Source organism: Macaca nemestrina, chromosome 12 (genome assembly GCF_043159975.1).
Source record: "Macaca nemestrina isolate mMacNem1 chromosome 12, mMacNem.hap1, whole genome shotgun sequence".
NCBI classification, from domain to species: Eukaryota; Metazoa; Chordata; class Mammalia; order Primates; family Cercopithecidae; genus Macaca; species Macaca nemestrina.
The window spans coordinates 49,373,034-49,389,823 of NC_092136.1; the positions used below are offsets into that span (position 1 = coordinate 49,373,034).

The window sequence follows — 16,790 nt, forward strand, 5'->3', positions numbered from 1 at the left end:
TACTTCCATTACTGTGACCAAATAATATTCACCGCAGAAATATGCAACTTTAGAGTTTTAGTGAATTCTTTAGGACCAGGACAATTTCTTCTCTTTTTTTATGTGCTTTGAAGTTTCAAGATCTGGATTGGTGTTTTGGAGTTTGGAGAACTGGGTTCTAATTTTAACTCTGCTACTAATTTGTAACTAATTACTTGAACAAAGTGTTTAAACTCTCTAGGTCTCACTTTCATTTCAGTTGTAACAACCTCTCTGGTTCAGTGATGCAAAAAATCTGATTTCAATTGGAGAGATTAGGTGTGATGAGAAGATGTCATTATTCTGTTTAATAATATGTATAACTTTTGTATGAATGGGTAGGGTGGCAAATTAATTGGTGTGGGCCAGAAAGTTTGAAAAAGCTTTGAAGTGTTAGTTAATAATAGTAAACTTCTGAGGCTTCTTTTTTTTTTTTTTTACATGAGTTGGTGGAACTTGTACCTATTTTTTCATATAACGCCTAATGGCAGCAGTATTTTTTTGTTGTTATTGTTAGATGATGCTTTATTTTGAAGTTCCATTCTTAAAAGTTGCTAATAGGCATAGTGTTGCATCAAGTTTGACTTTCATTTTATGAATTTGGACTATGGTTGTCTCCTTTTCTTAAAACAGTGATAGAAAATATAGAAACATCAATAATAACAAAGATGATCATGGAGAGAAGTTTGGAGAGTGAGATGGGAGAGAGAGAATATGAATATGAAAGGAATAAAAATGGACCTGCTCTGAAATATTTCAGACAAATATTTAAGTATTTGTCTGGCTTTCAAACACAATTTTATTTTATTGTTTCTTGGATTTTATGGGGTATAGAACATTGCCTGAGAGAATACAGCATAGAATGGGTAAATTTATGACACGCACATAATTCTTTTTGCCACGTGAGTGTGTTTGTTTTTTTTTTCGTTACAAAGAAACCTCACCACATGTTTTTAACATTTTTATTATTTAAAGTATTTGAATCATATTGTGGCATGTGTTTCTTAAATAAGACTCTAAGAGTGCTAAATAGGAGAAAAGGATAATGACATTAATATTAATTTTTTTCTGTTTAAAATGTATTCCACGTGTGATATTTGAAATACCAATTGCATAGCTGTAGAAGTTAATTTTTAGAATTACTTTGAAATGCATTGCCATCATTTTATCTGAATAACTCTGAATCTTAAGAATGCAGAAGGGTTAGAAAGAAAACTGCAGACCTGTGAATTAGTGATAATATAACTAAAAGTTACTATATGTTATAATTACCAGAGATTCTAATGAGCTAAAAAAGATTTGAGTTCCTGACAATGAAAACATTTGGAATAGGTTTTACAGATATCCTTATTTTTTGGGTGGACTTCCATGGGGTTTTCAGTGTTTCATAAGAGGTAATTCCCAGTTCAGTTCATATGCAGTCCAGGATGTTCTGAATAATGAAGAGGCACATAAGGTAATTCAGAGAAAGAAAGATTTGGCTTTATGACTTAAGTCATTATGATATAGCATAATATTTTGCGATAGTATCAGCATGGAAGCCATAGTAATTGTACTGAGTTAAAGTTGGGTCAGTGATGCACAGCCTTGAGTATTTATTAGCTATACTAAGGGCTACATTTCTGTATTAATCAAGATAAGTTAGCTTCCTTCCTTCTTCCCTTCCCTTTCTCCTCCTTCCCTCCCTCCCTCCTTCCCTTCCTTCCTTCCTTCCTTCCTCCCTCCCTCCCTCCCTCCCTCCCTCCCTCCCTCCCTCTTTTCATTTCAGCATGGTTATGACCTAATAATGTTCAGAACATATAATATGTATACACATATGTGTTTATTCAATGTATTTGTTGTTTACTTTTATTCTTAAGGATTAGAGTTAAGTAATCAACCAGAAAACCTACACACTTTTGCTCTAAAAAATTGACAATACCTGGGTATGATTGTATCTCTGGAACTTGCAGAAACCTATAAATTAAATTCTCAGGTGTGATATTGCATCACTTACTTGCAAGATTTACTGTTTCTAGAGCAGTAAGGGAAGGTGTTATAGATGATAAGAACTATCTTAATAGAGTAGAAGTCTAAGTTTATTTAGTAGTGAAAGAATAACACCAAGAAGGAAGTTAGACCCAAGGAACAAAACAAAGTGTGAAAGGAAGAGTGAGGTAAAGGAAGGCACCTGAAACAATAGGACAGAAACTGAATAAGGACCCGTTTGCTTGAATTGACTGCTGCCACATCTCTGTTTTAGGCATGCGTCTAGAATTTACTGCTTTACATTTTGTAGAAATATAGAACTGCATATCATGAATTGTCCTTCATGGTTGTCATTCTGCTGTGAAGGATGAAAATATATTAGGAACAAAAAGTTGAGATGGGTTTGCCATAACCACAGTTTTATGATGAAATTTTATTTATTTTTGTGCACTATTGCTTATAGATGTATACATATTCATATGCTAACACACTATTAGGAATAACATTCTGTACAATGCCAATGTTTCTTCTCATGATTTTTTCTACCTAAATATATCTACATACCATGAAATTACCTTTGTGAAAAAAATGGTTATATCATATGTATGAGCATAGTTTGCATTAACTAGTGTGAACTTTTATGGCATGAGGACAAAACATGAAATGTCTTCAAAGTGATGGGCAGGGATTCATATAAATGAAATAATATTTTTATATCAGAACCTTAATTTTACTTTTTTTCTAAGGGATCTTTCAGTTCCAGTCATTCCATACAGGTGCCCAGATGGTGATAACAAATTGACTAATCTCTACTGACTCTCTCCATCAACATCTCAAGGGTGGTTAATGATGATTTTATTCTCTTATTACTTTGCTTTTATTTAAATTCTTCCGCAGTTCCTCTCCTGTGAAAAATCAGTGTTCTAGCTTCTTGTGACCAGTGGTTAACTGTATACTTCTTTTGGAGTCAGTTATTTTAGCTGTCACTCAACTGGGCTTATCTGTGATGGTGTTTTGGAGAAGTGGCCTTTCCAACAAAGTCCCACCCTTTACTGTCAACTGAAGTCTTTGTTAGTGCTTTACTCTCCCTGGTGACTTCTAGCAACCTTGATTAGTTGGCTCCACAATTTTAAAGTCTGCCATCTGTCTCTACTTTTTCTTTCTTTTTGTCTTTTATTCCTATGCCATTAATTTGTCATTATTCCTTTTCTACTAGAAAATATACATATGTCTATTGCATATTAAAAATAAGTATTTGGTGTACTTTAGTATCATACCTAGTTAGTGTGATGAGGAGGCAGAATTGAACAATTTACTTTTCTTAAGTCCTGTTTTATTTATTCTGGTCATCTTGAGTTACCTGGCTTTCACAATCTATACTTTTAGTAGATTTAACAATATATGTCATTAATCAATCAATAAACAAATCAATTATTTACTGAACTAATATGTTCAATACAATGCCAGATACAAAAGAAGCATAAAATATGATTCTTGCTTTCAGTACATTCACAATGTAAACAAATTAAGGCAGTATAAAATGCTGAGTTTGGGAGGTTTTACCTGTCATTTAACAAATATTAGGTGCCTTTTATAATAATATTAGCTAACATATACTGAGTATTATCTATGACCCAGCCATTGTGCTGAAGTTCTTTAAATGTATTACAGGGTGAGCAACCCTAATCTGAAAATCCAAAATCTGAAACGCTTCGAAATCTAAAATGTTTTGAGTGCCAACATGATGCCGGAAGTAGAAAATTCTACACCTGATCTCACGTGACTCCATAAGAACAAAGGCACATAGTAATTTTGGTGTAGTAATACTATAGTATTAGAGTTTGAAATACAATTTTATACTTTAGAATAAAGGCAAGATAATATTTATACACATGCAACATGTATCACATAGTGTGTCTATGTACACATATTCATTATTCTTTGGTGCTTTGGAGTTTGGAATTTTATTCAACAAGTGTTTACTGAGCACTTAGTATGTGCTAGGCACCAGCTGGGGATTGGAGATACATCAATGATCAAAACAGAAATCTCTGCCCTCAAGGAGTTTACATTCTAGCAGAGGGAAACAACCAATTTATTAAAAAAAGAACAAATAAATTATTATAAAGCAAGGTAGAAGATAAATGCTGTGGAGAAAATAAAACAAGAAAGGGGGATAGGAAGCACCCAGGGTGGAGGTATATGTGCAACTTTAAATAGGATAGTCAGGGAGGGTATCATTGAGAATAAAATTTTTGCCTAAAAACTTGAGGTAACAGAGAAAGGGAACCATGCAGATATCTGGGGGAAGAGCATTCCAGGCCAAGGGAGGGGCCAGTGCAGACTCTGAGGTAGAAGTGTGCTTGGTATGTTCAAGGTATGGGGAGGGATGAGATTAGAGTGGCTGGAGACAAGTGAGTGAAGGGGAAAATAATAGGAAATGAAGTCAGAAAAATGACTTCAAAAAAGGGGCCAGGTTAGATAGGAATGTGTAGGTGGTTGTGAGGATTTGACTTTTACTCTGTGGGAGATGGGGAGCCATTAGAACATTTTGAGCAAACAAGTGGTATGATCTGACTCATGTTTATTTTAAAAGGATCGTTTTGGTTGTTGCTGGGAATAAATTATAGGGATGCAAAAGAGTAGAAACAGGGTGACCACTTAAGAGGCTATTACAGTAACCTAAGTGAGAGTTCTTGGTGGCTTTGAGTAGTGGAGGTAGTGAGAAGCGGATATATTTTGAATATATGTTGAATGAAGAACTCACAGGACTTTCTGACAGACTGGATTTGTTGGATGATAGAAAGAAAGGAATCAAGGATGACTCTAGGATTCTGGCCTGAGAAGCTAAGGATGGAGTTACAAGCAAGATAGGAAAGGCTTTGGAAGGTACAGGGTTTAGAGGGAATATCAAAAGCTTAGTTCTGGACATGTTAAGTTTGAGATGCATGTTAGACATCCAAATGGAGATATAGAGTAGGCAAGAGAGAGGAGTGGGTTGGAGATAAATTCTATGAGAGTATACAGATATGAACATAGCACTTCTGGATCTCAATCCATTTTTTGGTTCTATTTTAAAGATCTATTTTATAACTCTTTGGTTGAGATAATATAACAAATCTGAATTATATAAATTCTAAGGGACAAAGTTACAAATTTATTGTGCTGTCAATCTTTTGGTCTGCCTGAAGTGTTATACTCTACCAGATACAGCCGTGTCTAGTCAGGACAAAAAACATGATAAGTAGTTCAAATACATGGGATTTCATTGAAGGAATTTGTTACATAGGCTTTGGAAAACCAAAAAAGCAAAAAAGGAGGCTGAGGTAACCCAGATATTAACAACTGTAGGGAGCAGCTACCAGCGATGGGGCTGATGGAACAAAATGGAAAAATTTGTGTTACTTAAACCCACAAGCTTGGAAAAGCTTGTGATTGGGGCGTGGACTTTTGACGGGGAGGATGTGCTGCATGACTTCTGTTCAGACCACTGAGGAGAACATGGCATGACTTATGCTGTAATCACTAAGAGGATGGTGGCCAGCTTGTGCTGGTACTTCTGAGGAGCTTAGGCAGCTGGTATTGGGAGGACTGAAAGAAGCCATTGCTGGTGGAAATATAAATGGTGCAGCCATAAGTGTCTTTTGCTGCTGAAGGGATGATGGACAGTAGTTAGAGGAAGGAAGTCCCTTGTCTCTCCCCACGTTCTAATTTCTTACTAGTCTCTCTCATTGGCAGAACCTAACCAGAAAGCAGCTGGCAATGAAGTCTGGAAAATACAGTGCCCCAGCATCACAAGGCAGAAAATTGAAGAGTGATATGGGAATCAAGAGACAATAAGTGAATAAGTGGCATATACACTGTGAATGTTAGGGCATGAATAAAATTTTGAGACCTCATTCTACTGAAATAATTAGTAACATGGAGCACTACATTTTAAGCCACTGTATTTTGGTTATTTGTTCATGATAAATGGAAGATAATAATTGGTGTTGAAGAGGATAAGAACTGATTAAAGAATGATTTGGTTTACAAAACTTTTAAACTCTTTTCTATCTCCAGGCGAGAAACTAGTTAATTGATTCTTGTACTTAAAATATATTAGTGAATAAAACAAATACTTTTCAGTTCTCATGGAACTGACAACAATAACAAGTAAGTATATTATATAGTATGTTAGGAGTTTATGAATGCTATAGAAAAAGCAAAAAATAGAGATTAGGATAAGGAAGACTGGTGAAAAGAAACAATATTAAATAGGATGATCAGAGAAGAATGCATTGAGAATATGACATTTGAGCAATGACTTGAATAGGGAGTTAGCTGTAGGTGGGTTAAATGTTATTTTTCATTTTTTAAAGTAATAGTCATTCTAATGGACATGAGGTGGTATCTCACTGTTTTGATTTGCTTTGCCTAATGACTGATGATCTTGAACATCTTTTCATATGTTTATTGTCATTTGTATACATTCTTTTTTGTTTGGTTGGTTTCCTTTTTGTGGAGAACAGAGTCTCGCTATGTTGCCCAGGCTAGTCTTGAATTCCTCAAGCTATTCTCCCACCTCTGCCTCAATGATGGAATTACAGGCATAAGCCATAGCGCCTGGCCTATATACATTCTTTGGAGAAAAATCTATTCAAATTTTTTGCTCGTTGTTGAATCAGGTTGTTGTTTTTGTTGTTTTTGAGTTGTGGCATTTTTTAAATATATGCTATATACTCACCCATTATTAGATGTGTGATGTGCAAAAGTTTCTCCCATTCTCTAGGTTGCCTTTTCATTTTCTTGATAGTTTACTTTGATGCATAAAAGTTTTTAATTTGATGAAATTCAATTATCTGATTTTCTTTTGTTGCTTGTGTCATATTTAAGAAATCTTCAATGTCACGACGGTTTCCTCTAAGGTTTCTTCTCAGAGTTTTATATATTTAGCTTTTGTTTTTGATTCATTTTCAATTAATTTGAAAAATATAATTAAACATAAGGGTTAAACTTCAGTTTTTAAATATGTAGATATACAGTTTTCCAAGCACCATTTGTTGAAAAGACACTTTTTAATTCTTTTATTATTATTATTATTATTATTTTGAGACAGGGTCTCACCCTTTCACTTAGGCTGGAGTGCAGTGGTGAGATTGCGGCTCACTGCAGCCTCAACCTCCTGGGCTCAAATGATTCACCTGCCTCAGCCTTCTGAGTAGCTGGGACTACAGGTGTGTGCCACCGTGCCCGGCCAACATTTGTATTTTTTGTAGAGATGGGGTTTTACTATGTTGGCTAGGCTGATCTTTTCCCTCTCTAATCTGAACTTTAAATAAATCTAGATATTGGAGAGAAACAGACTAGAGACCTATCGTTTATTGCAATTTTATTATGTTCAGTGCTCTTTTTGCTATGTCTCTGTTGTCTGCTATAATTTGCAAAATGTAATGGGAGTGCTAGTCAATTGAAGAATTATTTTGTGGCCAATAGACAAGTAAGAGACTACAGTAAGTCCTCACTTAACATCATCAAAAAGTTCATGGAAGCCGAGACTTTTAAGTAAAAAGACATACAGGAAGTCCCTGAATAATGAGATTAATAATGATTTGTTATAACTATGATTAAAAAATTGGGTTTGTTCCGAACACTGCATGTTCTCACTCATAGGTGGGAACTGAGCAATGAGATCACTTGGACTCGGGAAGGGGAACATCACACACCGGGGCCTATCATGGGAAGGGGGGAGGGGGGAGGGATTGCATTGGGAGTTATACCTGATGTAAATGACGAATTGATGGGTGCTGACGAGTTGATGGGTGCAGCACACCAACATGGCACAAGTATACATATGTAACAAACCTGCACGTTATGCACACGTACCCTAGAACTTAAAGTATAATAATAAATAAATAAATAAATAAATAAATAAATAAAGTAAAAAAAAATTGGGTTTGTTATAGGTTGTTTTATATGAAGTTTCAGTTTCCAAGAACCCATTAATGATAAGTGAAGACTTTCCCTACTGTATTAGATGTAATACTTTTTAGAAAATTTACTTTTATAATGTACGTGCATTATTTGTATATATACAAACTTCAGGGTGCTAGATAACAGTTTCTCTTTATTCTATTATTGGTGTTTAGTCCTTTGGAAATTTTAGCCATTGCACCATTTTGATTCACGCTGTTGTGGTGATAAGCTCCTAGAATTTGTAAATCATGCATTTATTTTGTGATGTATCTAAGCTGAGGGTGAGATTGAGAGCAGTCTTCCAAGGTGATTTATAATTCCGGGGAAAGTTATCTGAGATAAATATTGCACTTCACTGGGGTATTCTCTTTCTTCCTTTTGCTTCATACTGTGGATACACAGTACTGTCTGTACTTTGGGAGCAGAGTCTTTCCTTTAAGCCTCAAGGGAGAAAATGTGGTTACGCTTTGTGTCATAAGTTTGTGAATGACTTAGGCCACCAGTGGCATCATACCTGATGTAAATGACGAGTTGATGGGTGCTGACGAGTTGATGGGTGCAGCACAGCAACATGGCACAAGTATACATATGTAACAAACCTGCACGTTATGCACATGTACCCTAGAACTTAAAGTATAATAATAAAAAATAATTAAAAAAAAAAAGATCTCAGTATATATACTGTCTCTTCTAGCCTAGCATGGTGTGAGGGAGGGTGCATTTGGAACCTTGTTCTTTCCTCCACTCTTGTTTTTCTGAATACAGTCTTCATTTGGACCCAATTGAAAACTGAAGATATATTTAGCCTGAAAGTGATAATTCTAATAAAAAGACTGTGTAGTTCAAAACACGCAACTTTACTTCTGTTTCAGAAACAGAACAAAACCAAAATTAGAACACACATAAAAGCAAAATGTGCTTTCTCAAAATCTAAACTATATTTAGACCTAGTCTGAGGAGCTAACCTGTAGATTTAGATTTTCCTTCTCTACCCATTACACTTGAATAAACTTCGCTTTGGATGAACTAGTTATTCTAGCAAATATCAGATATCTGTACCATCTATATGAGCAGTCATATTAAATTTTTTAAATTTTTATAGATTTAGGGGGTGTAGTTATCTTTATAAGAGTTATTGATTACTTAATTTCTGCTGACCTAATAGAGTTTTTTCACTTTGATGAAGGCTTATACATGTTTTGATGGTTTTATGCTCTTACACTTGTGTTACGATGTTCATATTTGGGTCACAAATTTATCACCTGACAGTATCTGTTAGATATGGAAAGGAAGTGAAGGGACCAGATAGAAAATTAGTAAATTGTGGTACTTATGTATGTAAGAAATGCTTCAGTGTTAAACAGTGGTTCACTTTGGGTAGTAAGTTTTCCTAGTAAATTTGTATATATCTCAGTGCAGAAAGAAAGTAATTGTGATGATAGGCTGTGGATTATCAAGTAATTAGTTCTCTGTGGTAGTTATTGAATGGTGAAAACATGGAATTTGACCTGGGTTTAAATCTTTGTTCTACAATTTGCTTTCAGTGTCCTTAAGCCTTTCTCAATATCGGTTATCATTATAGATTGTAGATAATATTACTCATACCTGTCATAGACTGGGAAGGATTAAGTGAGAGATTATTTGCATATTTTTCTCTACTTGAAATAGTTCTTTATGGTACAAAAACATATCTATATGTGCAATTTGTTTCAGTTACATGTAGATAATTTTATAACTTGCTCCCTTTTCAGGATGTCAGGATGCAAGAAGAATAGGGAGCCCTTTCCAACCAGCAGCTGATTAAACACTGTATGGGAGAACTGGGAAATATGAAAGATGGCAAATGAAATCCTGGCAGAGAGAATAGTCTAATCCCAAAGGACATTCTCAACAATAGCCTGGGCCCTATGCCTAGTACTTCGAGGGGCCTGGGGTGAGAGACTCCTGCCCCTCACTGTACCATTCCCAGAATCTTATTTGTTAATTCTTGGCTTTATTAATAAAGTCATGACCACTTGTTCGGTACTGCATATGGCTGGTTGTGATTTCCAGCTGCCCTTTGGGCTAAAGTGTAAACAGTGAATAGATTGTTATGTTCTTCTATTAAGCTTAAAGCTGTGATCTCATGTCTGTGCCACATATGTCTGCAACCAGAAATATATCCTTTTCTCATGGAAGGGAAGCAGCACTATGTCTGAAGAGTTTGAATTCATTAGTCTAAGAGCTTTTTACTTTTTAGTGAAACCAAAGAACAAAATGAAGGCATAAAAAGTCATGAACATCATCAACAGGATGTCAACATGACACCAAACAGCATAATATATTGTTAAGACGAGCATCTAATCTGGTGACTGAAATTTCTATACATTTGGCATTTTCACAGAAGACAGAAATGCAGGCAGCAGTCCAACAATCCAGTCACAAAGAAAGCTTCAGTACACTGGAATTGAAATAAGCACAACAGTTTGTCTGAGTGACTGAGAAAATATCCATTGATAGAACTGGCTCCTAAACTCTGGCCTGATTTGTAATATGCTGGTTAATTAACATCTGATTTTTTTTTTTTACTATGTTGGTCAAGAATGTTGTTTTTGTGGTTGGTGGGGTTTACATCATAGATATTAAAACTGTTTACATGGTGGAATGCCTGATAAAACCCTGAAGTTCTAAACCCTCTAGAAGAGGAAATTTATTTATGATAATAATAATTACTATTTTATACCATACAAGATACATACACACACACACACACACACACAAATGCACACATACACACACAATACTTCCCTGTTTATCTGATGGGGAATGTGTTTCAAGACCTTCAGTGGATGACTGAAACCACAGATAGTACTGAACCGTATCCATACTCTGTTTTTCTCATATACACACAAACGTATGGTAAAGTTTAATTTATAAATTAGGTATAGTGAGAGATGAATAACAACAAAAATAAAATAGAACAATTAAAACAATATACTGTAATAAAAATTATGGGAATGTGTCTCTTAAAATATATTATTGTGCTATAGTCACCTATGTTTGGACTTTGGTTGACTGTGTGTAACAGAAACTGCAGAAAGCAAAACTGTGGATAATGGCTAGAAAAAAGTATGTGTTACTTGTTCTTTATAGTAGTTCCACAGTAGTACTATCCCAGTTTTACAGGTGGGAAAATTGAGGCTTAAATAATTTGAACAGCTTGTCAAAGTCACAGAATTTGAATTCATATCTATAGTTATCTGACTCCAAAGTTTTGATATTCCTGCTATGTCACATGGCCTCTGCCCTTTTCTTACTGGATTTACAAGATAGCTTCCTGGCCTCTGAAATACATAGTCATTCTGAGTGATAATACTAATGATTAATTGCTCTACCTTACATTTGTATGGTGTTTTATACTTTTCAAATTGATGTTATGACCATTTGCTCATGTGTTCTACCTCATTACCTTGTGAGGTAATCAGGGTAAATATTATTATCCCTATTTTACAGATGGGTAAAATAAACAAAAGAAGGATAAGTGATTTTGCCCAATGTCAAAACTTATAAGTGACAGAACCAGAACAGTCTGGTTGCTCTCAATTTAGTGCTCCTGTGCAATCTCTGACACCTCTTTGAGGGAGGCCTGGCTGGAGAGTAGATCAAGTTTGTAAGTGCAGCTCAGGAAGATTTCCTTTCAGCTAGGCTAGTAGGCTCTTTTCCTGAAGATGCAAGTCTTTGAGCTACTAAGTTATTTTTTGGAAAAACCTAATTGGAAGGGGCTTATCCTGTAAGCCCTGACATTTTTTTTTCTTTTTTCTGGTAAAAGAATGTTGGGATAGTTATTCTTGTTCTGCATTAAGCTTAGCAAATTCCTTCTAGAATCTTTTAGGCCAGGATCTTGGTTCAAAAGCTGTTACAAATTTTCTAGCCCAACTGAAATAGAGAAGTTTCAGGGAGCAGGAAAGGTCAGATTTGAAAAATAAAATTCTTTATAGTTAATTTGTTGGGTAATATAATATGCCAGTAGCATTATATACTTTCTGCATGCTCGTGGAAATACCCAAAACATTGAACAAATAGTTCCTACCATCAAGGAAGTTAGAAGAGACGGTGTGGTGATGGAAAAGAACATCTGGCTAAGTGTCAGAAGACTTGGGTTTTTGTGCTACGTCTGCCATGGGTTAGTTGTGGGACTTCAGGCAAATTTCCATGCTCATCTGGTTAGTTCCCTATCTGAAAAGTGAGAGGCTGGAGCCAGATAACGTCTGAGGTACTTTTTTTTTTTTTTAATCTTTAAGCTCATTCAAATCTTATTTTTGATGCCAATTAGAGAAAAACTAAGTGTTAAATTGTATGGTGCTAATAAGTACACAGATAAGCAAAGATGCAGAGACTAACTGTTGGGGAACTGACTTTCAGTAACCAAGTAGTCCTTAAAAATAAAGTTTTAACCTATTTTTATCAAAATTATAAGGTGTTCCTAGAATAGCACTCTGACAGGACGTAGTTCTTAGCCCTACCACCTACCATCGTGATTTATTTAACCAACTAAATCTGTTTCTACATCTTTAATACAGGTTGAGTATCTCATATCCAAAATGCTTGGGATCAGAAGTGCTTCAAATTTCAGACTTTTTTGGGAGGATTTTGGAATATTTGCAGATACTGGATTGAACATCCCTCTTCTGAAAATCTAAAAATCTAAAATGCTTCCATGAGCATGTCTTTTGGCCATTGTGTCGGAGCTCAAAAATTTTCAGATTTTGGAGCATTTTCAGATTAAGGAAAGCTCAATCTATAAAGTGGTTTTCTCCATTTACTCAAAAGCCTTTACTGAGTGCTAAGCATTATGCTAGATGCTGAAGCTAGAAGGTGGTCCCTTTCCTTTAAATGCTCAAATTGTCTTTCTACCAGGGACATTTGCACTTTAAGAATCTTAGAGTTGGAAGAAATCTTGTAGGTGGTTTAATTTGACTTAGAATGCAAGTATATAAGGGCAGGTGTTTTATCTTGTTCACTGCTTTATCCTCAGCAGCTAGAACAGTGTCAGGCATATACATATGTGTATTTACCAAATGAATTAATGAAAGAAGAACAGTGAAACCATCTCTGGAACCATATGTTTGTATGTTACCGGCATAGTACCAGACTTAGAAAGATCTCTATGACCAGAGGTATCACAGGTGTATCCTGTGTGGCCATTTTCACAATGGCTGCCTCTGCAATGAAGTGTCTGACTTGTCATTCCTTGCATATGGATGATGAAAAATTCTATGTGCTGGTTCTGAGAAAGGGTAGACATGCTTATTGATCTCGATTCCCCAGAAAATTATAGAATTCTGAAGCAGGCATTTTTCTTTACTCTGAGGCATGGAATTCTGCAGGCATAACAGATTCTAGATAGGCTTGTCTGCTTTTTCATTTTTCTTCCATTTTCCAGACTCTAGTTCCCCCACTTTTTTTTTTCATCACATACAGCATACCACGCAATACTTCTGTATAGTCATGCTATATTATATTTTCCTTTGGAGAATTATCATGCTGTTCTATAGGGAAAATTGCTTTATTTTCCATGTTCTAGGTTTTCTCAGGCTTTCCTTTGGCATTTTCTCTGAACTGAGTCATGGGGCTTTTTTGAGTGTCTATCACATAACTATGATGGTACCATGTTACTGTGATTGTTCCACAAGGTTCAGAGAGTGGAGGAGTGAAGTTAGGGAACATGGGGATGGAAAGCAACTGGGAGGGTCTTTATTTTTTTATTACTTGTACCCCTTAGTTTATTTATTTTACTTTCAAAGGGGAAATGTGGAGATTCCTTAAAAGAGTAGAGAAAGAGAGATGAAACCTGTCATTCCAATGTTTTAGTCGTTGTCCATTTTGCAATCACTGTTACTTTTTCCCCCTCTGTAACACAAGATACTGTTATTTCCCTTTTCTTCTATGAGAGGAACCACATGATGCAAGGGAAAGGGCTTTATTTTAGAGGACTGGGATTTTAGCCACTTCCTACCTAAACAACTGTGGGAAATTATCTTCTCTAAGCTTCATTTGTAGAGGCTGATTCTGTAGAGATGATAATACTACTGATCTCACCAAATTATTATGTGAATTGAAAGAAATAATGTACAGGATAAGGCCTTGCAAATTATAAATTATGAATTACATACAAGCATACATCACTTACCTCTATTTTTCATGATTTTGAAGTTATCAAAAATTTCTTGTTGCCATTTAAAAGTAGAGATATATCTTACATTTCTTTTCCATGAATTTTGCAACAGCTTAATAAAGTTTAAAAGATTTGGAAATTGGTATTCAGTTTTCCAATTTTTCCTATCTTCAGGCCATTCCTTGGACACCCTAAACAGCTGTTGTGTGTCAGTGCAGAGGTGGTTGTATTTTACTGGTTCAGGATTACATGTTTCTGGGGTAGGGTTTCAGGGTGTTTGCTTAACAATGGTTGCTCACTCGGAGTTATGCTATCTAATTTGGTGTATTGAGAGGAAGTTGGCATGGATGCTTCATAAATCACAGAAAATTATGCAAAAATGGCACACACTAATTTTTTGTAAGAGAAATACTTCTCAATTTTCTTTTCTTATTATTTTCCCTAGCACTTTTGTGCCTGCTACTCTGGTTTTCTACTCTATGCAGACAGACTCTTCTTTCTATCTTTTCCAGTGTTTATAGCAGAAGTAATGTGTGAATTTACAATTTTTTTCGAAGACGTGAGAGTTGTTTAATCTTGGAACAACATCTATTGAGTGAAGGTTTTATTACAATATCTGTTGAGTGAAGGTTTCATTATAAAGTAGTCAAAAGAATGCTGACTCTGAAGTGAGACTGCATGGGCTTGAATCTTGACTCTGCCATCCTTATTGGCTTCATGACCTTGAACAAGTCACTTAACTTTTTTGATTTTACAGAGTTTCTTCTGTAAAAAGAAGATAACAATAGTAACTAAGTTACTGGCTTTTATAAGGATTGAATATATATAAAGTCTCCATACATACAGGGAGAGTTAGCTGTTGCTAATATTATTTTTGAAAACTTCTTCTTTTTTTTTTTTCTTTTTGAGATGGAGTCTTGCTCTGTTGACCAGGCTGGAGTGCAGTGGCATGATTTTGGCTCACTTCAAGCTCTGCCTCCCGGGTTCACACCATTCTCCTGCCTCAGCCTCCCGAGTAGCTGGGACTACAGGCACCCGCTACCATACCCAGCCAAGTTTTTGTATTTTTAGTAGAGACGGGGTTTCACCATGTTAGCCAGGATGGTCTCGATCTCCTGACCTTGTGATCTGCCTGCCTTGGCCTCCCAAAGTCCTGGGATTACAGGCATGAGCCACCGTACCTGGCCAAAAACTTCTTACTTTTAGAGTATATTGGAGTCATTCAACACATTATTTATTAAGCCCTACTATACTTAGGTTTCTGCCAGTTATCTTGGGGGATACAAAGTATTATGACACAATTCTTGTCCCCTTCTAGAGGCTGAGTAGTGTAAGCTGTGTTTGGACAGTACTTCTTGTCTGAGGAGCCTGCTACAGGCACTGTGGAGTTGACTGGGGATATAGAACATAAACATATAGGAGGAAATAAATACATATCTATTTTGATCAAATTAAATGAATGTTACACAAATAATTGTGATAGGAATGCAATGGTGAACTAATATTTTGCAGACAGGCTTCTGGAAGAAGTAAGATATTAGCTGAGCCTTGAAGGTAATATCTGGAAATGTAGAGATGGGGAAGAGTTTTGCAGGGAAGGAAGGAAAGAATCAGAATATATACACATCATAATGTAGTGGAAAGGGTGCATCCAAACAGACTAGGCATCACCACCCAAACTCTGGTGATGCCTCTTACTAGTTGTACAACTTTAGATCAGCTACTCAGTCTCCTTTCTCTTCTGTGAAATGGGGACAATGATATTTACTTTTTTAGGTTGTTGTAGGTCTTAGAGGTAGCCTGTGCAAAGCAGCTAGGATAGTTTTTGACACATGGCTAACATTCAGTAACTGATATCATTAGAAGTATAGTATAAAAGTTAAAAGCATGGGATTTGGAATCAGACAGGACTCACTTGAATCTCTTCTCTCTCATTTGCTTGATAACCACAGTCAAATTACTTAACCACTTCTAAGCCTCACTTAGCTTATCCGCAAATGGGGATACATTGGTAGCTTTGTTGTGGGGTTGTTTTGAGATTTAATGAGGTACTGTGAAGCATAAAGTAATGAGCTTGTCACATAGTATGCACTCAATACCATTAGCCATTGCATTGCTATTTTTATTAGTAAAACTTCTCTCTTCTTTGATATTTCCTTTGTGATTATTCATATTATTTCCTCCTCTTCCTTCCCTACTCGCTTCATCTACCTTCTTTCAACAACATTTATCAGTGGCAGTTGTAGGGACTTAAAACAGAGACTTGAAAGAATGTAGAGGTAGAGAGGAACTGGTCAGTATCACATGTCAAGCAGAACACCAAGGACAAGATAAGGAAAGGACAGGTGAGCGCACATAAATACAAATGACAGGAGCATAAACATATATACAACCTTTTGAATGAGTCATCCTTCCTAAGGCCACTAGAGATTTTTTTTTTCATAAGGGAAATTCAGACCTACTGCTCCATAGGCTAATCCAATGATTTCCTACTTCCCAGAGGATAAAACCCAAACTATTTTGAATTGCACTTGAAATCCTTTCCAATCTGTTGTCATTCTGTCTTACTAGATATTTTTCCTACTACTTCCCACCATGTACTCCATAGTTCAGTCACTTCAAAGTTCTTCCTCTTCTTGGAATGTAACCATATTCTTTTATATGTCCCAGCCCTTGCATGTCTTGGAATGTCCAT

At 35.8% G+C, this 16,790-nt stretch overlaps 1 protein-coding gene across 19 annotated transcripts in view; it reads left to right on the plus strand.

Annotated features, from left to right (window-relative positions):
• Positions 1–16,790, plus strand: part of LOC105486943 (SRY-box transcription factor 6) — an 806,217-nt gene that overhangs the window by 378,712 nt on the left and 410,715 nt on the right. Inside the window, exon 1 of one of the 19 annotated variants that reach the window (XM_024794514.2) lies at positions 1,387–1,474. The exons of the other annotated variants lie outside the window; for them this stretch is intronic. Within the exon in view, the coding sequence (XP_024650282.2) occupies positions 1,458–1,474 (17 nt within the window). The 5' untranslated portion in view covers positions 1,387–1,457. Of the gene's footprint in view, positions 1–1,386; positions 1,475–16,790 lie in introns of those variants that run through there. 19 annotated transcript variants of the gene reach the window in all.